This window comes from Choristoneura fumiferana, chromosome 22 (genome assembly GCF_025370935.1).
Source record: "Choristoneura fumiferana chromosome 22, NRCan_CFum_1, whole genome shotgun sequence".
In the NCBI taxonomy this organism is placed as follows: Eukaryota; Metazoa; Arthropoda; class Insecta; order Lepidoptera; family Tortricidae; genus Choristoneura; species Choristoneura fumiferana.
Genome location: NC_133493.1, coordinates 7,407,343 through 7,430,957, shown reverse-complemented (window position 1 = coordinate 7,430,957; position 23,615 = coordinate 7,407,343). Strand labels below are relative to the sequence as shown.

Here is a 23,615-nt window from a genome sequence, read left to right as displayed (position 1 = left end):
GTTTTCCAACTTATAAAAAAAATACATACGTACTTCTATTGTACAGTCAACAGCCTGTACATTGACACAGTTGGATATTGAGGAGATTGGATCTGCATAGAAAGATACGTGTCGCGCAGACGTAGCTTTCTTGCACGTGTGTTCCTCTGCGAAGCATGCAAGATAATGTATCATAAGGTAGCGAGGTAAAAGGTTGTCTACATTGAAATGGTCCTCCGCAAAGTGATCCCCGAACCAATCAATTATCCCGCTTCCCTTTCACTAATATTATAAATGCGAAAGTTTGTAAGTCTGTCTGTTTGTTACTTCATCACGTCTAAAGCACTTAATCGATTTAGGTGAAATTCGGTATACAGATAGTTTTGAGTCCCGGGGAAAGACATAGGATAGTTTTTATCCCGAATATTACATAGTTCCCGCAGGATAGTGATAACCGAATCCTACGAGGACGGAGTCGCGGGTAACGGCTAGTTTAAACCAACTTAGTTCTCGTTTTTCCTTATACAGAGAAGAAGGACCTCGTAAAAGGCAACAGGACAGTTCGAGCGGACGTGTTCGCGGCGCTAAGCTTCGCGATATCGCTGCCGTATCGCGCCGGCGTCTCGCGCACCGTAGTGCTGCTTCCTTGCACGCGCTGCGATTACTCTATGAAGGTTTGCAGTGCACACTGATCTGTTATTAAGCGGCGCCATTTTTGAAAGAAAGAAAGAAAATACATTTATTTAGCGCCATAAAAACAAACAGAACAAATACAAGACATACATGACGCTAAACAGGTCCCACTCAGCGTAATGCCACGGCGAGCCGTGGCGCTGATTTTTGTTATGTTTTTGTTAGTTTAGGTTGATCATCATCATCTGGGCCTGGGGGACCCACTGCAGGGCAGAGACCTCTCAGAACGAGAGAGCTTGGGGCGTAGTTCCCACGCTGGTCTAATGTGGATTGGGAAATTTACACGCACAAATGCACTCATGTAAAATAATATAAATAAAGCTTATGGTTAATTTCAAATGTATGTAAATATCGTAAAACTAAAAGGTGCGAGCTCGGGTTCGAACCCACGCAACGCCATCTGCTTGAGAGACCATAGCTCAAACCACTAAGGCTACCAATAGTTGTTAGTTTAGATTAGCTTTTTTATTTCAGTATGAAGATATAAGTTAAACTATATTTTTCTGCGCACGAACTTTATGCCTATAATAATCCAGTTGATCTTAAACTATATTTTTCTGTACACGAACTTTATGCCTATAATAATCCAGTTGATCTTAAACTATATTTTTCTGTACACGAACTTTATGCCTATAATAGTCCAGTTGATCTTAAACTTTAATCTTTTCTACAATATTCAATATAAATTAGCTATTAGATATTTCTAACCAAACACATGTAATGTTCTCACAGTACTAGCTCGCTTACTTGTAAAGAGTATCTATCTATAGACGTATTAAACAAGAGCGTTCCAATTATTATTATTTTAAGATAAAACATATTCACCCTAAGTATATTAGCTATCTTAACTTTTTTTTTCCAGTTGGACTATTCGACAATCCATCACAACTTAATGGAGAATTCCGTGACTCTCCACATTCTAATGGACGATGATTTCACACTCTCTAAGAAGCGCGCCACCAAGTACTTGTTCGGTGAGTAGAGCTAGTTATATGGACCTGTTCGTCCCACATATAATTATCGATGTGCAATAGTATACGAGCAATGGAAAGAGATGGCGAATGCGACAACACGCTAACGTTCACGATTGCATTCACCATCTTTTTCTACCCCCGTCTTAAACCGTGTGACAGAAAGAAGCGGTGAAAACGATTGTGTTTCCAAGTGTTAGACAATGAGGTCTCTGTTCGACTCATAACCATATAATAAGAGCCTGTGGTCCAGATGAGGCGTTCCGAACTGCGCGCGAGTTCACTCGCACGTAGACACTCGCGCGCTCCCGAGATACTGGAGCTACATATTTCCCGTCCATATGTTCCGTCCGTCCACCGTAAAACGCGTGCAATGAGCGGGACTCTCGACTCGCTCGTTTTAGACCCGGTCCAGACGGAGCGTTTTGCGACTCGAGCGTAGACACTCGCGCGTTCCCGAGGTACTAGAGCTACATACACCCCGTCCAGAGTCTAGATTCTCTCGCGATGGAAGCGCGCGAGAGCATCTGGAAGGGGTCTATGTAGCTCTAGTACCTCGGGAACGTGCGAGTGTCTATATACGCTCGAGTCGCAAAACGCTCCGTCTGGACCGGGTCGGGCGCCATTGCTGCGTTCAGTACTACGCGCCGAGTTCGTGGCGTGTGGACATGTTGTTGGTGAAGAAAAAGAAATGGAGCGTGATAACTTCGATCCCTCGTAGCGTAGAAACGCGGTATCAGCAGGGCTACTACGAAACTCGAAACTCGTTCGTGTCGTGCGGTCCCTCTGACACTTATACTATTTAATACGAGAGCGAGAGGGACGGTACGACACGAACTTCGAGTTTGTAGTAGCCCTGCTGGACGCAATATAAATTGAAGCGCGCATGGTCTCGCTCGCGGAGCACGTCATCTGGACAGGCTCTAAATGATTAGTTTTGACGTCAGTATCTGTTCCGTGTGCAGGTATCGACAGTACGTACGCGTACACTAACAAGGACTACGAGCGTCTGGTGGGCGACGTCGCGCTGCGCAAGCAGGTGCGCCTGCCCAAGGACAAACTGGGGCTCTGCACCTCGCTCGCTATGGAGACCAACGGTCACTGCTCTTTATTTATTTATTTAAGGAGAACCAACAGCTAAAAACACAATATATGTAGTAGGAATAGTTCCACGGAGCCAATTACAGGATCCCGCAGATAGCTATAGTTTACATGCTTAAGATTAACTTAAACATGCCACACAGAATTTCAAATGGAATTACTTCACTCCTCAACATATTTATATTGCTCATTGTTCAACAATTTATTTATTACTAGCTGTTGCCCGCGACTCCGTCCGCGTAGAAGTATGAAGAATAGTTTACATCCTATTCTCAGACCTACCAAAAAAACATAAAAATCGGTCAAGCCGTTTGGAGGAGTTTGGTCACAAACATTTTTGACCCGAGAATTTTATATATTAGATTTTTTTTTATTCGACTGGATGGCAAACGAGCAAGTGGGTCTCTCTGGACTATGGTAAGAGATCACCACCGCCCATAATCATCTGCAACACCGGGTATTGCAGATGCGTTGCCAACCTAGAGGCCTAAGATGGATACCTCAAGTGCCAGTAATTTCACCGGCTTTCTTACTCTCCACCCGAAACACAACAATGCAAGCACTGCTTCTTTTATTGTTACACAGTATAACAGTAAAATTAAAGCACTGTGATTTTTAGAGGCTGATGGTGATAATGATGAGGCTCCGTTCCTCTGGAGATGTGCGGATGTGTTGCCAGTAATGTGATTTCATGAACCAATAAACTTCATTTACCTCGCCTCGCTCCGTCAGCTGTTTCCACAGAGTTTGCTGTCGAGGATAGGTAAATGAAGCGTTTTTTTTGTTAATGAATAGTAGATTGATAAACAAGGGCTGTAATTGATCAATTACATTGAGTTGAACACTACTTTTCATCACAACGCCAGGAAATAAAGAAAACCGTTATAAATTTATAAGCGATTTGTAACAGAGCGGAAGAAAATTTATCGCGCCAGACCGCTTTTTTTTAATGGCTCGCGCTCTTTGGCTTTGCACATTCAGCCAGCACTGGCCAGCCAGCATTATGCCGCCATGGAGGTTTGGAAACATAGGATACCATTCGATTTTTAAATTTACTTGGCATCCCTAAAGAGGTATCGAATTTACAGCACGGATTTCAAAGTTAAATGAACCTACTTTCAGAGCTTAAGTGATGAAAAATACATTCTTTGCACATCTTTCGTGGAAACGCAGCCTGAAGCGGACCACTAGTGGCCACTTTCTCGAAGCTAGTCTAATAATTATAATGTTTTGTTTCATTTTGTCATTCAATTTACGAGACAAAACACTAGTATTATTAGGACTTTAAACTAACTATAGATGGCTTTCCGCTGATGATGATGGTAGTAAGTATGACAGTATTTGGTGTACGGTCTGGTGCTAACAAAGTGTCGATTTATTTTATTTTTTTAGGTTTTTCTTTAGTCTTTAGAAAAATATTGCTTGATTTTTTCGTCACGGCTACGAAACCCTATCTTGGCCGGTTTTTTTGTAATGCTGTAAGGTTTGGGTACTTTAACACTGCAATAAAGGGTAACTTAGGCGTTTAGGATTAACTCGGTCCTGGTTTTATTATTGCTCTGAGAATATTGCTCTTTGCCATAATGGTTGGTTTTGATTGATCGATCACGTTTTTATTTACGTTTTTATTTGGTTATCATATGGACCAAAGTAATGATGATTTTCCACCGGCGAGGCGAGACGAGAATTGAAATTTGTATGCAATCTCGCGCGCCCCCCGCGAGCCGCCGCGGGCCGCCGCGGGCGCTGCCATACAAATTTCAATTCTCGTCTCGCCTCGCCGGTGGAAAATCACCTTACCCTCCAATGGGTTAAAGTACCCCTCGCTCATGGTAGGCATATCGTCCGTGCAGGCACTATATTCGCTGGCAAGAAGCTGCAGGCGGAGCGCGCGACGGCGCGGCGTCTGGCGACGGTGGCGGGCGCGCGCGCCGCGCTCGGGGCCGCGCCGTGCGCGCGCGCGCCGCGCTGCGAGTGCCGCGACGGGCGCCTGCAGTGCCGCCCCTGCGACGACACGAGACAGGTGGTGAGTGACACGCTAGCTGCAGGCGGCGCGCGACGGGCGGCGTCTGGCGACGGTGGCGGGCGCGCGCGCCGCGCTCGGGGCCGCGCCGTGCGCGCGCGCGCCGCGCTGCGAGTGCCGCGACGGGCGCCTGCAGTGCCGCCCCTGCGACGACACGCGACAGGTGGTGAGTGACACGCTAGCTGCAGGCGGCGCGCGACGGGCGGCGTCTGGCGACGGTGGCGGGCGCGCGCGCCGCGCTCGGGGCCGCGCCGTGCGCGCGCGCGCCGCGCTGCGAGTGCCGCGACGGGCGCCTGCAGTGCCGCCCCTGCGACGACACGCGACAGGTGGTGAGTGACACGCTAGCTGCAGGCGGCGCGCGACGGGCGGCGTCTGGCGACGGTGGCGGGCGCGCGCGCCGCGCTCGGGGCCGCGCCGTGCGCGCGCGCGCGCCGCGCTGCGAGTGCCGCGACGGGCGCCTGCAGTGCCGCCCCTGCGACGACACGAGACAGGTGGTGAGTGACACGCTAGCTGCAGGCGGCGCGCGACGGGCGGCGTCTGGCGACGGTGGCGGGCGCGCGCGCCGCGCTCGGGGCCGCGCCGTGCGCGCGCGCGCCGCGCTGCGAGTGCCGCGACGGGCGCCTGCAGTGCCGCCCCTGCGACGACACGCGACAGGTGGTGAGTGACACGCTAGCTGCAGGCGGCGCGCGACGGGCGGCGTCTGGCGACGGTGGCGGGCGCGCGCGCCGCGCTCGGGGCCGCGCCGTGCGCGCGCGCGCCGCGCTGCGAGTGCCGCGACGGGCGCCTGCAGTGCCGCCCCTGCGACGACACGCGACAGGTGGTGAGTGACACGCTAGCTGCAGGCGGCGCGCGACGGGCGGCGTCTGGCGACGGTGGCGGGCGCGCGCGCCGCGCTCGGGGCCGCGCCGTGCGCGCGCGCGCCGCGCTGCGAGTGCCGCGACGGGCGCCTGCAGTGCCGCCCCTGCGACGACACGCGACAGGTGGTGAGTGACACGCTAGCTGCAGGCGGCGCGCGACGGGCGGCGTCTGGCGACGGTGGCGGGCGCGCGCGCCGCGCTCGGGGCGCGCCGTGCGCGCGCGCGCCGCGCTGCGAGTGCCGCGACGGGCGCCTGCAGTGCCGCCCGTGCGACGACACGAGACAGGTGGTGAGTGACATCGCCCGATAACACCATAGTTGTACACTCCGACCCTATACGAGACTGACTGCCTACTCCGGCGCGGACGCTTAGAGTTGCTGATGTCTATTTAGTAGGTAAACTACGGCAAATAATTTAAGTAAGAAAGAACGAAAAAAGAAAATACATTTATTCGTAACAGTGACAGAATAATTACTAAAGAAGAGAAAAAAAAACAGTGTTACTGTTCACGAAACGGACCCACCTCAGCATAATGCCGGCTCAAGAGCTTGCGCTGTCTTCCGGTGGGACCGTGAGGCCGTCATTGCACGCTGCACGTGCGACCGAACCGTGGCCCAATTGTGAACGCGAACTGTCTATGGTCAGCGCTACCAAAGTTACGAAAGTTAAGATTGTTTTTTTTGGAATCTTTTTGTATTTTTTATTTCAATTCCAAATTTTTTGTTACTTTTACGGTCATCCCGTAAAACCTATATCGAAAATACAGACTGAAATATAGATGCACAGAAAAAACCAGAAAAATAAGACCAGCGCTGGGAATCGAACCCAGGTCCTCGGCATTCGTGGGTGTGCTATACCGCTACAAACGCTGGACAACGATACAGACACGAATTTCTCCTATGCACCTCATATCTCAGCTTGTGTTGTTTCTTATTTAGCCACTTAAGCAGCGAACTAGCGACATCTATCTTGACGAGTCTTTTTATTGAAAAACTATTTAAAAAAAACAGTAACTATCACTTATGATACCAAAAGCATGTAAATGATCATATGTCCTTGCTAATGCTTGTGTTTTTCAATAAAAATGCACGTCAAGATCGCTTACCTTCTTTCTCATGCTAAAAAAAACGAAGTATAGTGAAACTCACAAGCCGACGCGCTGGCTGCGAGTGCCGCGACGCGACCCTGCGCTGATTCGCACCAGGTGGTGAGTGACGGATATCCAAGACTTTTCATCTACTCACTTTTATATTTTGTCTGCTTAACAGGAACTGACGTTCTGGAACCAGGAGGACTTCGATGAGCTGATCGATATGGCCATGGACCCTTCGGCCGCGAATAGATGATGACCCGGGAGATAACTATCCTACAGATAACTAGCAGATAAGACTGTATTGAAATACTATGTGTACATAATTTTCTACTGTAACATATCCTGACAATTATAATAAATTATTTTTGTTATTTCCATTTGCTTATTTTATTACAATCACAAGAAAATAAAATGGATAAAAAGGCAAACTTATTTATTAACGAACACGCCTTACACAGTGAGCCAAAGTCGACCAACTTTTTAGACTCATTTAATATTTTGTCCTCCCATTCTGAGTTAACCCTTTTCCAGGTCCCGCGAATTTAGATAAGCTACCTGAAATGAATCATAGTTTTATATTGTTTCAAAATTAAGGGATTAATTTATAAACGAAATAATATTTTAACGACTTCAATTGATTTTGTACCTTATTGTAAACGTAGCAAGGTCGAATATTTGTGTACATTTATGTGATCGCTATATGCACTATGCCTGGAAAAGGGTTAAAGTTGCACACAAATTGAAATGTTGAAGATTTAAGGCTCAGTTCACACCGGGACGGAATATATATACATTGTGTATTTTTAATACTACCTCAAACTGTAACTAAACGAAGATTTAAGTGCTGTGGACACCGATATCAAAACAAATTATTAATTTAGAATTATCTACCAGTAATTATTTTTTTTTATATTTTCGAGCAGCAATGTACGTACAATAATTTGATACGAAAGAGAAGTGTTCTGTGACAGCAGTCATGTCAACAAGTGCGAAGTAAACAAAGTAGTATCACGTACTGATACATTGCGTGCTAATTAATTTTATAAGGAAAATAAAATGTCTAATTTTTTACTAAAACATAATAAAATGTGATAATTAGGGCCTTCACTAACTACCCTTAAAGTTCGAGGTAGTATCAAAAATACACTCTGTATACTGTGACTGTGGGCACTATGAGCAGTCCACAGTTAAGTTGTAGTTGGAGTACAGTCCATCTAACTGGCCCTGGCTGGTTACTAAGCAAAAGAAAAACCGACTAATTAATCAATAGATAATTTATTCCACTAACAATCAGTCTTGAAATAAGAAAATTCTACATAATAATATCACATTCTAAACTATAAAAATAATCCATTATTATAACATTCCTTATTATTTACTTGCTCATTTTATATGCCAGCACCGCACCAAAAATAACTAAGAACACAGCGGAAGTTTTATAAAACAGGGTGCGAAGAACTTGGTTTTGGCCGGCCACCGAGTTGACGATCAAATTATTCATCAAGAAGACTTGACTGCTCTCTTCGATGAACGCCTGCTGTTCCTCGGGGGACATTTTGGCAGCTATCTCGTTCATGGCGGCGCGAAAGTCGTTCTTTAGCTGAGGGATGTCGATATCGGTGAAGTCTGTCACTTGGTCCGTGTACACTTCTGTGTTGGACTCTGAAAAAGATTAGATTAGATTATATTTATGGTCAAAAAATTAAGATCTCATGTCATACATTGAAAAAGATCACATGAAAAGTCAATTCTGAAAATCGTTTTGCAATTGTTATCCTGAACCTGAAGACTAATTGACTGACAAAAAATAAGTTCTGAATAGTTTATTTTACACTAGCTGTTGCCCGCAGCTTCGCGCCCGTTGTAATTTTTCTTACTTTTCTTCCATAAAAACCTTCTCCTGACAATAACGAACACAACAAAATAAGAATAAGCGAAATCGGTCCAGCCGTTCCTGAGTTTTGCGGTTAGCAACACATTTTACGATTGATTTTTATTGATATAGATATGCTAAAATTGATTTTATGCTCTATGGGAAGAAAAACGCGCGCGGCACGTTTTAAATATGCGGTGTGCAAAGGCAATGTTATACTGATCTAATCTACCTAGTCTAGGTCTAATGTACAGTGACATGTTTAATCCAATATTATATTACATTTCATAATGGATTTTTTTTAGCTGAAATTAGAGTGAAGATGTCTTATGATGCTCCATTTGCATCAAACCCTGCCCCCTAAGAATGTGCCTCAATTTATACTAAGTATACTTGTGTTGTCACACAACTACATAACCATAACCATACTAAATTAAAAATCAATTTAATCACTAGCAATAGGTGCAATTCGACTTGCTAGCTGACCTTAATGAACATGGACACAAAATTGAAAGTTAAATAAAACTTTTAAAAACTTACTGTCGCCAAACATCTTCCGTTTCTTGGCCAATATCTGGCCTCCGCTCAGCAAGCCCAGATACAGATGGTACACATAAGCCATCAGCAGCTGCGGACTTTCCTTCTCCAGTTCCTGAAGGTGCTCCAAGTAGCTGTCCAGAGCCACCGAGTGGGGAGTCGACTGCCAGTCCTCTCCTAGGTAGTGGGCGAGGTCCGCTTCAAAAGCCTTCTTTCTGTAAAGTAATAAAACCCTCTTTTACATTACTCACACCTTTAGAATGAAACTAAACCAATTTGAAATATTGTTTACTACAAAATTATATACTAATACTAAGAATTGAGATTTTATCATACTGAGAATGCATTTTGTGGAGCTCAATTTAATTAAAATTTTATTATGAATAATCTGACTGTTAATATTTTTATGACGTAAATAAGTATGACTGAAAGAAACTAAGAGATGTATGCAGCATGTGACTAGGAGAAGCTACATATGTGTGGTTGATGCTAAACAAAAGTCACCCTTATCTTGAAGTTTCAGATGAACATAAAAAAACAGATTTCTCCTTTGAAACAATATTGTATTAATGAAAGTGGGTAGTTGAAGAAAATAAATGAATTAGTCTTAGGAATATTATAAGAATGCAATTACCTGTAAAGAGTTTTGTGGACAAAGAGCTTGTTGAAATCAGGCATGTTTAGTCTTTCCTTAGCGTCTTCAAGGAATGCAAAAATGTGGTAGAAGACAAACAAGCCACCGCCCCACACTGCTTCATCTCTTAGAGCTGGAATAAATATGAATTTCAAATAACTCCTGTACATCTTATATTAATGGGCTTAAAAAAAGGAAGATTCTCAATTAAGTTGCATTTTTTTGTTTGTTGCCTAATTTATGTCATTTATGATTTGGAGATTCTAGGCAAATAGGTATAGGTAGGTTTGGGTATACTTTTGAGTATATATAATGAATTTTATAGTATTTTTCTTTTTTTGGCATTTTGAAACTGGAAGATAACTGTGATTTCTGACAACCCTTGCACATGCAGTTCTTATTGGCCATTTTTACAATTTTTATTAACCTTTTGAACGCCACGGTCGGCCACAGACTATAAAAAAAAAATTCGGAAAATCGCTCCATAGGCGGCACATAATGCACATTTTTTTTTTTTATTCGACTGGATGGCAAACGAGCAAGTGGGTCTCCTGATGGTAAGAGGTCACCACCGCCCATAAACATCTGCAACACCAGGGGTATTGTAGATGCGTTGCCAACCTAGAGGCCTAAGATATATACCTCAAGTGCCAGTAATTTCACCGGCTGTCTTACTCTCCACGCCAAAACACAACAGTGCCAATGCAAGCACTACTAATTCATGGCAGGATTAGAGAGCAAGATGGTGGTAGCAATTCGGGCGGACCTTGCACAAGGTCCTACCACCTGCAAACATAGCGCCTATGGCACGATTTTCAGCTGTTGCGTCGCGTTTTGCCGACCATGGCGGTCAAAGGGTTAAATACTGAACATTTCTACACCTTTTGAGAAATTTTTCTTCAACATACATCTATATTTTCTTTCAGTGTACAGTCAGCAGCAGAAGTGGATGAGCAGTTACAGCACTTCCAAGGAAATAAGAGTGTTTAGATCATTTTGAGCAGCTCAATTACTTATTACTTCTGCTGCTAACTACTATATTTTTTAATGCCTTCAGCTGGACTGTGTTCAATGGTGTGCAGTGATGGTAGGCATTGCTTGGTAGCTGCACCTATACCCACACCACGCCCAGCAGCTAGGTGCTACCTACCCTCCCTATGACTACAGTATTGTTGAGAGAAACAAGCAGATGAAATGCATGCAGCATGTAATGAAGATTTCAAACTTGTTTAACCTTTGGTATGCCGTAAATATGTTTTAGGTATTCAAAAAGAAAGGTGAAAGTTTGACTATAATTAGGTTTCAAATTACATTAGGGGGGCCCGTGATAGACCCGAAGAAAATTGGACTCTATTACATAAGAATAAGGTACACATTACTTTGCCATATTAAGGGGCTGTTTCACCATCCATTGATTAGTGTTAACTGGCAGTTAGGTGTGATGCCATCTCTATTTGTTTTGTTCAAATAGACGACGATCGCATCACATTTAACCGTCGGTTAACGCTAATCAATGGATGGTGAAACAGCCACTAACTCTACTAATTTTGCTACTATTAGGACCTACAGGTTCATGCGAGAAATCCGGGAGTAAAGACGAGCCATACGAGCATAGAAAATGCAACTATTTTGCTTTCACACTGTTTGTTTTGTTTTGTTTATATTGTATAATTATTATTGGAGCAGTAATAAACATTTGTTCCCGATCCTCTGGGTTGTGGCGTAAAATCAGTGTTTTGCTCCCCCGAGCAATGTTGACCACTGAGCCATGGCCCTTTTGCACTGCAGCGCACACAAGCAATATGAAATGTTTACTTTTAAGTCTGGACTGATGTTTTGTATCCTTGTATCTAATCTTGATTGTGTGTGTTTGCAGTACCAAATAAACGTTTTTATCTATCTATCTATCCATACATATAAAATTCCCTTGTAATCTCAATTACAGCTAATAAGGGGCGTTTGATATAATATTTACAAAGTAATGTGTTTCTAGGGATCAGAAATAATTTAGAATGTTCTGGATATCTTTTTTTTTTTTGATAATAGGAGGTACTCACAAATCGCGAACTTCGCGTTCACTAGTGCATCGCTCACTGAATGTATTTTCCTGGTTGCTTTTCTCATGCGCGTTGTGAATAATTCGATATTTCCTGACATTTTTAAGTTCTTAAAATCACTTGGAAACCGAGAAATGATGTTCAACGTCCAATCCACCTGATCGATGAATTTGATTTTTCGTGTGACTTCCTTTTGTCTGCATAACTACAGACAAACACAGACCGACAGCTGGCTGTTGCTGATTTTGACGCTGACGTTTGATATCCGGTCCGAATTGGGTCCGACCGAATTATCTCTGACTCTGAGGTGATGTAATATAGAGTAATAGTACCATTATATATTGTATAGTAGTACCATTTCGGCTTCACATCATTATTTGTTTGTTCTATTCCTTATAATTTTGTAAATTTGTTTTCACTTTTTTTGTCAGATGTGTTGGCTGAATAAACATATTTATATTCTATTCTATTCTAATTTGTGAAAATTAAATAGCACCTGCATTTTAACAGACAAAAGCACTTCAAGCGTTATTTTGTACTATTTGGTGATAAAATTAACGCGTAAACCCTGCCGGGCTACTATGAAACTCGTAACTCGATTTTCGTGTCATGTGGTTCCTCTGACACTTACACTATTTAATACGAGAGCGACAGGGACCGCACTACATGAACTTCGAGTTTCGAGTTTCATAGTAGCCCTGCAGCAATATCAGGGGTGCCAACTTAGGGGTTGTACCTCTAAATTTAGGGGGAAAAAGAGGAGCATGGGACTTTTTTAGGGGCTTAATATTTTTAGGGGTATATTTAGGGATTTTTCCATAACATGTTTGTGTGATAGTGGAAACTAAATTATTACTGAAAATGGAACGTTCTCGATACCGCTTCATTTTGATTTTAAAACAATTTTAACTGCATTCAAAGATCTTTGAATAATTGCCTGTCTGAACCGGGTATCGAACCCGCCAAATGGTAAAAAAAGCACACCCGTAATTTTACCACACCAATCGAAAGGCTCAATCAGTAGGATTATTTTTCCAAGTAATATAGCATCTTAAATAAAAGGAAGACCATGAAATAATACATTTTAAATTTCAGGAAACACTTGAGGTATCCCATCTTAGGCCTCTAGGTTGGCTACGCATCTGCAATTGCAATACCCCTGGTGTTGCACATGTTTATGGGCGGTGGTGATCTCTTACCATCAGGAGACCCACTTGCTCGTTTGCCATCCAGTCGAATAAAAATAAATAAAAAATGAATACTCACCTTTTCTTTGACTTTGGTGTGTTTCTAAATACTATTTTTATCATTTTTAAGTATTAGTTATAAGTACCCACTAGATAAATAAATACATACATACATCATTCCCCTATAAAAAGTACATGATTAAATATTATATACAATACGGCGAGTCGTTTAGAAAAAGCTAAAAATGTGTTCCATGCATAAATTATTGTTTTATCATGTACTTTTAATAGGAAAATGATATGTATGTGTTTATTTCTCAAGTGGGTACTTATTAGTAATACTTGAAAATGATAAAATTAGTATTTAGAAGCACATTAAAGTCAAAGAAAAATTATTTCATGGTCGTGCTTAATTTAAGATGCAATTTTATTTGGAAAAAAATAATCCTTCTGATTGAGAGCCTTTCGAATAGTGTAGTAAAATTACGGGTGCGCTTTATTTACCATTAATTAAAAATGTGTTCCACGCTAGAATTATTAATTTATCATGTACTTTTAATAGGGAAATGATATGTATGTATTTATTTCTCAAGTGGGTACTTACACATTTATCTTACTGCTGATTATTATTACCTATTATTATCACACAATGCCTGTATAATATAAAACAAAATAAAGGTAACTAAAACTACATACAAACTAAAATTATAAATAAAAAAGTAATAATTGAAAATGATAAAAAATGTATTTAGTAGCACATTAAAGTCAAAGAAAAGGTAAGTATTAATTTTCCTGAAATTGTAAATGTATTATTTCATGGTCATGCTTTAATGTAAGATGCAATGTTACTTGGAAAAAAAAAATCCTTCTGATTGAGACTTTCGATCGGTGTAGTAAAATTACGGATGCGCTTTTATTTACCATTTGGCGGGTGGATTCCCGGTTCAGACAGACAATTATTCAAATTTTTTTGAATGCAGTTATAATAGTTTTTAAAATCAAAATGAAGTCTCGTTTCAGTAAAATTATCTATCTACAATATTTAACGTACTTCCCTTCCATGTGGCATAGCCGTGGAACAACCTGTATACTTAGGGGTTTTTTCTTTTTCCAAAAAATTGTTTAGTTTTGGGGTTTTCAACTTGAGCTCTAGGGGGTAAAAAAATGGAGTTGGTAACTCTGAGCAATATGTATATGTAAAAATGTAACACTATCTATCTTCATAAATTCATATCCGGCGGGTGGGTGTCGACATTTCTATACATTACATACAATACTCTTTGGTGTCGACCGACCGGACGAACATTCAGTTTTATTGTATATAGTGTATTTTCTGATTAGTTATTTTCATTGGAGTAAAGTATTATATATCCGTTATAAATTTATTAAAGTGTCTATGTGTTATAAAAGCTTTGGAAGAAGATAAACATGGGTGAAAAGAAAATCAAGGTAAATCTCATTGTTGTCATAAATCATTTTTTTGTTTAATATTCATATAAAAATATTTTATTTTGATTTAAGATAAGCCGTGTCACTGTTGATTTTATTATAAGGACTAACATATTTGAATGCCCGTAAATAAAAGTCATGAAACGGTTTGTTTACAAATTGATAAGTGTTATCAGTTTGACAATTGTCAAGGTGTCAAGGTAGTTTAGTTACCTAACCTATTACTAGCCTATTACCTATTTGTGGCCATAAAATCAAATTACGAAATCACGATGGCTTATGACTTAAAACAAGAGGAGGACGTGAAGGAATACATTGAAAACCTTGGGGTCGAGTACCGTTTCGGTTGCTACAAGGAGAAAAAGCCGGAAGTATGCCATTTGTTAGGCGACTACTTGGAAGCAATAAAGAAAGACTTCGACAAAGCGGCGAAGGTTTTTAAAAGCAATTGTTTGGATTATAAGTTTGGGAAATCATGTTTGAAAATCGGGAATTATTGTTTGGTCGGGCGGGGGAAGGATAAAAGTGATCCAAATGAGGCCCTGACCTATTTTGAGAAGGGTTGTGAATTGGGCGAGCCGACGGCCTGCTTGCACGCAGGGATGTTGCTGACCGCGACAGGACCCAACGTGACCATCCAAAGGGACATACCTAAAGGTAACATATCTTCTAGATTTCTAGATTCTTGGACAGGTTCAGACGGTAAATAAAAAGTGGCATACCTCATACATAACCTACAAAAAATATAATTTGAGTATAATTTTGATTGATCTGTAATTTATTTGTAAAAATCCTTGGTGAAAGTTGTAAGAAAATTTTCTCTTGAACACATGACCTTTTTGCATGTCTGTAATTCAGTGAATTTTGTTGAATTCGAAACCTCTTGCAGTCTTCAAGTTTCATAAACCTTATACCAAATTTTTGTTGTGCTATTGGCAAACATCAATATCTCAAGTTTGCTCTTAACACTTGTTTATTGCTTACTTTCAGGTTACAATTACTTAAAGAAAAGCTGCGACCAGAATGACAGCATGGCATGCCACTATCTCTCGGGCATGTACATCAGCGGTGTTCCCAAAAACGTGGCCGAATTCAACCCACACAATCCAGCCAAGAACAAAAGCATAGACTACCTCATAAAACCTGACATGAAGCAAGCATTTGAGTTTGCAAAGAAAGCTTGCGAGTGTGGCAACATGTACGGCTGTGCGAATGTCAGTATGATGTACAAGAAAGGTGATGGTGTTGAGAAAAATGAAGCAGAGTCAAAACGCTACTTCCAAATTGCAACGGAATTACAAAAAGCACAAGAAACTACTAAGGAGCTCAAATTCCAACAAGGATTAGACAAATAATTAACTTACAATTTTCATATACTAATACATATTTTCACTGTATTGTATTACTCTTTATTGTTGTATAAGTATATAAGAAACATGAAATTAACACATAACTAGAGACTGAGACGTACAATGGCAAACATATCCCTCAAAATAATCTACAAAGGGGTTTGCTTCACTGTCCAAACAATAAAAGAGCACAGTGCAATTTATAATAGTGACATTAAGAGTGTTTTAGTTTAGTAGAACCAAAGACATAGAAGACCAATGCATAAAATCCACATAAAAAACTGTTTACTTTGTAATGTAATAATGTGACTAGTCTATTCTACATGTCTTTGCTTCATTCTGCTTCTAAATACCACTTTTATAAGTTATAAAGTTTGCAGTGTCCATGTAGATATTGACAGGAAAAACTTGCATTTCTTGGAGTGAAAGTTAAATCATGAAGCTCAATAGACTGTATAAAGTTTAGATGTTGTTAAATTATAGTATTATAATGGCTGAAGTATTTTTTGTTATTTCCTGATTCACACGTCATATATTATTTTGCGCGGCCGAGGCGCAGACACGCTCGCCGCACGCACAGTGGTTGGTTACGGACTGCAATAATATCAATGAACTACCTGTTAGGGCTCGGCCACATGAAATCGCTCGACGCTCGTTTCCAGTGTCAAATCTGGTCACGTGACAATACAATAGCGATAAAGATGAAAATGTTAAGCTTTATCGCTGGAAAAAAAAACTTAATTTCGGCAAAAACAATGTTATTTTTTATCATTCAACCAATTTATTTTATTTGTACCACTACCACGGCTGCTTCTGCTTCTGCTTCTAAATGAGATTAAGAAATCAGCTTCCAAGGCCAAGATCATTCCTGCAAGAAGCCATCTTGTCGCTGCTGCTCGACGCACTTTTTTTTTGAGTCGCGGGAAATTCAAAGTCACCTTCAAAATGGGGTCACGCAATGACCAGATTTACTTTACTTTGCCATTACCTCTAAAACCTAAACTGTTAGTTTGAGAATTTTGAAAAAAATCATCATGGTAGTAAGTACCTATATCAGATATAAAAGGAAAACTAGCTAAGTAGTTTATGATTATGAGTAAATAGCAGCCTAACTTATAAAATATACCTCTTTGGAAACTTCCGTAAAAAATACAAAATCCTTTGAAAAATATTATGGTTAGTATGATTTTTTCGTAACTTGTTCATTCTGTATGCCTCTATACGTAAATTAATAAATAAAATAACTAAACTAAACTGCGATAGTACCTAAGTATCGGTAATTTCTACAACCGATATTTACTACAGATCTGTTCACTCACGAAGGAGCGCCCCTCCGCAGCTAATTATCAATGTGCAATAGTACGAGTACCTACCTAAACCTCGTACTTTTTTTTTTTAGATAAATATGTCTGTCCATTGGAGATCAATTTTGCCAGTGTCTAGTAGGTTTTGTCGTTGTGCGGTAAAAAAAATCTAGAAAACGAAATACGAGAGGTACCTAATGGTGGATGAACGAAGTGTATTTATCCCTCGTACTTACACTTTGTCTTAGCGTGCGTGACTGACGGTACGGACACCAAAAAAATGCTAATGAATGAGTAGGTACACACACATAGACTTGTTGTACGGATACGTTTACAACTATACGTACAATTATAAAATTACGTTTTTACGTAGTATTACGTTTACGCACTAGCACCCACCCCCCACACCAGGGTAGGCTAAGCAGTGTAAGGCGCTGCCTACCCTGCAATTGACCCAATGCACGCTTATGGCTATACTAGCAGGCCAATATGTACTTATTAGATAAGCATTATGGCCCTAAATACTAAATGCTAACTATGAACCCACTATCGATCTGCAACAACTTCCACAGATCGGCATAATCGGTGGCTCAGGCTTCGACGACCCCGCTCTGCTCGAGGAGCGCACCGAACACCGCGAGAGCACGCCGTTCGGGGAGCCCTCGGACGTGCTGATAGAGGGCCGGCTGCGCGGCGTGCCCTGCGTGCTGCTGGCCAGGCACGGCAGGAAACACCAGCTGCAGCCCAGGTCTCTTTACTCATCGCAGCCTATATTAATCCCACTGCTGGCCTCCTCTCAGGATGAGAGGGCTTGGGCCGTAGTTCCTACGCGGGCCCAGTGCGGATCGGGAACTTCACGCACATTATTGAATTGCTTCGCAGGTTTGTGCTGGTTTCCTCACGATGTTTTCCTTCACCGTAAAGCTCGTGGTAAATTTCAAATGTAATTTGAAAAACTTAAGAGGTGCGAGCCGGGGTTTGAACCCAGGATCCTTTGCTTGAGAAGCCATTTATGTTGCTTATCGGATCGATGGTAAGCGATTAAACACCTGACTCAGAGTCAGCGTTCACGTAAATTGTCTTGTTAGCTTTTATCGATCTAAAGGAAAACTCGACTCAGCGTCAGCGTATTAACTTTTATACACTAATCTCGTAGGAGTGAGTAGGTATGACAATTAAATCAAATAATTATAGACGTAAGTGGGGGTAATTTTTTTTTCGACTAATCCTATAATTTGGGGTATCGTTGGATAGAAACCATTGGGGGGTTGCCAAGACGATTTTTCGATTCAGTTATCTGTTTGCGAAATATTCAACTTAAAAGTGCAAATTTTTATTAAAATCGAGCGTCCCCTCCCCCCTCTCTAAAATCTTAACTGTTTGGTGGAAAAAATTGAAAAAAATCAGGATGATAGTAAGGGGCTGTTTCACCATCCATTGATTAGTGTTAACTGACGGTTAAATGTGATGCCGTCTCCGTCTATTCGAACAAAACAAATAGAGACAATGGATGGTGAAACAGCCCCTAAGTATATCAAATTTACAAGGAAAATGATTGGCTGAAACGGCTATGATTGGTTGAGAATTATTAGTGTAGTTTAAGAGTAAATATCAGCCTAAGGTATAAAATATACCTAAACTTGGAAGATTCCGTACACAATACGAAATCCTTAGAAAAACATCAGGTACTTGATTTTTTCGCAATGGCTACGGAACCCTATCTTCGGCGTGTCTGACACGCTCTTGGCTGGTTTTTTTCAGACTATATTATTATTGTCTGTCTGTGTAGCGACGTGAACTACCGCGCCAACATCTGGGCGCTGCGGCAGCGCGGCTGCTCGCACGTGCTCGCCACGACAGCCACGGGCTCGCTGCGGGAGCACTACCGCCCCGGGGACCTCGTCGTGCTTAACGACTACATCGACAGGTCAACAAAATCAAAATCACAATTAAAACGTTTGTCTGCAGATACTTATACGATATTTCCAGATGTCCTACGCGCACTTGAAATTTGGAATGAATGACAACCAATAAGAAAAGTCTCAAAACCCATAAAAACGTTTTGACGAGAACTAAATATTTATATTGTTATGCTAAAAGTGGATAACTAATGTACGGTATGAGCAAAAAACTTTTCCCAAAGTATCACATCCCAAAATATTTTACTCAAATTATCATTAGGCAAAAAATGATGTGCTAAAACAACTTATCGCAATTTTACAGTTAGTAATTTTTTTTTGGCAAATTATTGCTTCAAAAATAATTACTTAGTCATTTTTCATATTACCAAGTATTATTTAGTCAAATGTATCTTTTGGCATAAAGCACTCTTCCCAAAATATTGCATGGCATAATAACCTTCTTTACTGGCACCAGTTCGTTTCGGTGGGGGACGCAGTTCTAACCTAACCTACTTTTATGACGGCAGTTCGTGTCTGTGGGGTACGCAGTTCTAACCTAACCTAACCTACATTTATGACAGCAGTTCGTGTCTGTGGGGTACGCAGTTCTAACCTAACCTTACCTACTTTTCTGGTAGCAGTTGGTTTCTGTGGTTGGTTCGTATGCGAAGTGTCATTATGAACAAACAATTTTTTGGAATATAATATTAATAAAACTTGACAATGTAAAATAATGACAAATGAATAAAACGCGAAATGTTATGCTATAGATTCGTTTGGAAATGAACCACTGCGATAAGTTTTTTGAGAAGTGAAATTTGGCGAAAAATATTTTGCCGAAACGGCAGTACACCGTTAAAAGTATCAACATTAGAGTAGAAATCGTCGTCATTGTCAGTCATCGATAGGTAATAATTTAATAATGAAGATTTCCGTGTCCTGCTTCTATTCCGTGTGGCTGAGAAAGAGACCAGCGCTGGTCTCTTTTTCTGGTTTTTTTCTGTGCGTCCATGTTTCAGTTTGTATTTTCGTTGGATTTCACGAGATGACCGTAAAAGTAACAAATTTGGAGTTGAAATAAAAAATACAAAAAGACTCCAAAAACCAATCTTAATGTTTTTTCAAGTTTCCGACACAAACGGCTTAGAACCAGTTGCTACTTAGACCGGGCTTTAGACCACTTGCTACTTAGACCCATTTGCAACTTAGACCAGTTATTCTTTAGACCACTTGCTACTTAGACCGTGGCTTTTTAGACCACTTGCTACTTAGACCCATTTGCAACTTAGACCAGTTATTCTTTAGACCATTTGCTACTTAGACCAAGTTGCTTTTTAGACCACTTGCTACTTAGATCGGTGTTTCTTAGACCAGCTGCTTTTTATACGAAGCGATACCAACCCTCAATTACCACAGGACATGGGGTCGCAAGTGCACGTTCTACGACCGCACGGAAGGCGGGCCACGCGGCGTGTGCCACCTGCCGCAGCGGCCGGCCTTCTGCGCACGTGCCCGCGCCGCGCTCGTGGCTGCCGCGCGCGCCCGAGAGTACGCGCATCATGAAACCGGGACCGCGGTTGTTATACAAGGACCGAGGTATGTGGTGGTACAGAGTAGCCAATAAAGATGGATTTGTTCTAAGGAACCAGTAAAACGGGGATACTTTCTAATGCAGGGGCTACTTTGGAAAACAGTTTTTACGCCATGTCCTTATGTTTTTAGACCATTTGTGGTAGTGAAATGCCTACCTTCATAAATTACCGAACTTTTTACTTCATTTTCTCAATGAGGGCTATCGTTTTTTGTCTCACTAGATGGCGCACTGTTGCGTGAGGTTTTTAAGTATGGCTTTCAAAGTCTGTTATTACGGGCGTGAAAACCAAGTTTAGATTAAAATCATATTTAATACACCTTAAAACCGTATCATAAAAATTCGAGCATGCCACAGTGTTGCATACTCCCCGTTTTGTTCGGAAAAAGGGGAGGACAAAGGTTTCTGAAAGACAAAACTGTCTCAAAACACAGACATTCATTGCCCCGGAACGCATATTTGCCATAATTTTTCAGATATTAGAAAATATTTACAAAAAATTCTAATTAAAAAAAAACCCGCGTAGCTCACTCAAAAACTATGAGATTTGACATTCCGGAGACCTCACGCTACACTAGCGTCTCTAGTGGCGAATTCATTTGCGATAGCCCTCATTGAGCCTACGAGTATTTGCTTTTCATAACCATTTTAAGGGGCTGTTTCACCACACATTGATTAATTTTATTTGACGGCTAAATGTGATGCCGTCTCTATTTGTTTTGTTCGAATGGACGGAGACGGCATCGCAGTTATCTGTCAAATAAAATTAAGCAATGGGTGGTGAAGCAGGGAGTAGATCTATCAAAGTACCCCAAAATTTCCTAAAGTAACCAAATATTCCATATTTGCAGAAGAATTTTCAATTTCGAGTTGAATGTTGGTCGTGTACCTACGAGTATAGATGACCGTGGCGTGTGAGACATTCCGTTAAATATTATGTATTATATGTATGTTAGTCTGTAAGGTATTTATTGTATGGCCAAGTTGCCCGAAATAAATGGATTTATTATTATTATTAGCTGTCGCGACTGGATGATTCTGGCGGTGAAGATGTTAATCAGTATAAAGATGTATGCAAGTGCGCACACATAACGACCGATACGAATCGTTAAGACGCGGCCACAAACAAGTCGCTCGACGCTCGTTTCCAGGGTCAAATCTGGTCACGTGACATAGCGATAAACCTGAAAATATTGAGCTTTATCGCTGGAAAAAAACTCGTCAATTACGGCAATAACAATGTTATTTTTTTTTTCATTCACTCCAATATCTTTAATTTGTACTTACCACTGCCCGACTGCTGCTGCTTAGACGCGATCTGCGTCAAATTTAAGGCTATCTTTTTCTGTTTATTATAAATCAGCAGAATTTGTGCTTATTAAAACAGATGAGATGAGACTAGAATGCAGTACTTTTTTAAGTTGCCGCTACGAGGGTTAAGAGCCCAACTAAAATATCGGCCGATAGAAAGTCTGCGGTCTGCGGGGGCTCTAATTTGTATTAATTGTACAGATTTTCGAGCCGCGCGGAGAGCCTGATGCATCGCCAGTGGGGAGGCGATCTAGTCAACATGACTACGGTGCCGGAAGTACGTACTAATTATTGAACTAAAACAGTTACTTCACGCACGCAACTCTCTAGACGTCCGTCCTCCCGATGGGAGGCCAGCAGCTTACGGTTCCGCTTCTTGGTCGCCACTAGAGTACTTTTCACTACCAACGATTACCTGTTCTTCGAGCGATACGGCCTAACCATGGCCACTTCAACTAACATATTCTTCGAGCTATGTCAGTGAACCTATTGTGGGCTATAATCGTAATGTTTGCAGGTTGTGCTGGCCAAAGAGGCGGGTCTGAGTTACGCGGCTTTAGCGCTCGTCACAGACTACGATTGCTGGCGCGACAACGAAACTTCGGTACGTATTACCCAGTTTGGAATAAATAATAGATCATCATCCCAGCCTATATACGTCCCACTGGGCACAGGCCTCCTCTCAGAACAAGAGGGCTTGGGCTATAGTCCCCACGCGGGCCCAGTGCGGATTGGGAACTTCACACGCACCATTGAATTGCTTCGCAGGTTTGTGCAGGTTTCCTCACGATGTTTCCCTTCACCGCAAAGCTCGTGGTAAATTTCAAATGTAATTCCGCACATGAATTTGGAAAAACTCAGAGGTGCGAGCCGGGGTTTGAACCCACGACCCTCTGTTTGAGAGGCGATAGGTCAAACCACTAGGCCACCACGGCTTTTCGGCTTTTTGGCTTTTTGGCTTTTCGGAAATAATAGATAAATTTAATATAATGGGACACTTGACGCCAATTAATTGACCTAGTCCCAAACTGAGCAAACTGATATAGATAGATATCTTTATTCTTCAAAACAAAGACTGCTTAGTAACTAAAGAGTAATAAAACTAACAATTCAGAACTTAAAATTATGCCCGAAACAAGGTAATTACGATAGCAAATAAAAACATAAATTAAGTAACAATTAAACAGGAAGGCGCTGGCTCAGCATTGTGCTGCGGTAAGCCGCAGCGCTGGTATTCTGCCCAGCACCATACCGAGTAAGGACGCCGACCAACTGGTTTACTGGGCAACGGATAAATATACATACTTATATAGACATCCTAAATCCGAGAATAAACATTTGTATTATTCATACAAATATCTGGCCGGCCGGGAATCGAACCCGGGACCTCAAGCTTCGTAGTCAGGTTCTCTAACCACTTCCGGCCATCCGGTCGAAATATATGCAATAATCTGACTAATAAATATTATAACGCGAAAGTTTGTATGGATGGATGTATGTTTGTTTGTTACTCTTTCATGCAACAACTACTGAACGGATTTGCATGCAATTTGGCATACAGGTAATAACATACCCTGGATTAACATATAGGCTACTTTTTATCCCGAAATAATGTATGGTTCCTGTGGGATCAAAAAGGTTTAAGCTACATACTGATTCTACGCGAGCGAAGCCGCGGGCAGAACTAGTGTAAAATATAAGACTA

General features: G+C 41.5%; 4 protein-coding genes across 4 annotated transcripts in view; 3 read left to right on the top strand and 1 right to left on the bottom strand.

Moving 5' to 3' along the window:
- LOC141440193 (uncharacterized) overlaps positions 1-7,094 on the top strand; it is a 35,835-nt gene extending 28,741 nt beyond the window's left edge. The window contains 5 exon segments of the mRNA XM_074104654.1: positions 508-653; positions 1,535-1,646; positions 2,609-2,740; positions 4,598-4,767; positions 6,893-7,094. Of these exon segments, the coding sequence (XP_073960755.1) occupies positions 508-653; positions 1,535-1,646; positions 2,609-2,740; positions 4,598-4,767; positions 6,893-6,970 (638 nt within the window). The 3' untranslated portion in view covers positions 6,971-7,094.
- Positions 7,095-7,976: 882 nt separating this feature from the next.
- Ho (Heme oxygenase) lies at positions 7,977-12,016 on the bottom strand. The gene is made up of 4 exons (XM_074104759.1): positions 11,819-12,016; positions 9,762-9,894; positions 9,131-9,342; positions 7,977-8,379 (listed from the first exon to the last, which is right to left on the bottom strand). Exons 1-4 carry the CDS (start codon positions 11,916-11,918, stop codon positions 8,093-8,095), a joined length of 732 nt encoding a protein of 243 aa, XP_073960860.1. The 5' UTR covers positions 11,919-12,016; the 3' UTR covers positions 7,977-8,092.
- Positions 12,017-14,248: 2,232 nt separating this feature from the next.
- On the top strand, positions 14,249-16,307 carry Coa7 (Cytochrome c oxidase assembly factor 7). Its single transcript, XM_074105031.1, has 3 exons — positions 14,249-14,454; positions 14,527-15,111; positions 15,445-16,307. The coding sequence occupies exons 2-3, from the start codon at positions 14,727-14,729 to the stop codon at positions 15,807-15,809; spliced, it is 750 nt and encodes a 249-aa protein (XP_073961132.1). The 5' UTR covers positions 14,249-14,454; positions 14,527-14,726; the 3' UTR covers positions 15,810-16,307.
- A 530-nt stretch (positions 16,308-16,837) lies between these two features.
- The window catches only part of LOC141440192 (S-methyl-5'-thioadenosine phosphorylase-like), an 18,509-nt gene continuing 11,731 nt past the window's right edge, over positions 16,838-23,615 (top strand). Inside the window, 6 exon segments of the mRNA XM_074104653.1 lie at positions 16,838-16,843; positions 17,680-17,855; positions 18,897-19,034; positions 20,425-20,604; positions 22,112-22,187; positions 22,428-22,514. Coding sequence (XP_073960754.1) covers positions 16,838-16,843; positions 17,680-17,855; positions 18,897-19,034; positions 20,425-20,604; positions 22,112-22,187; positions 22,428-22,514 — 663 coding nt within the window.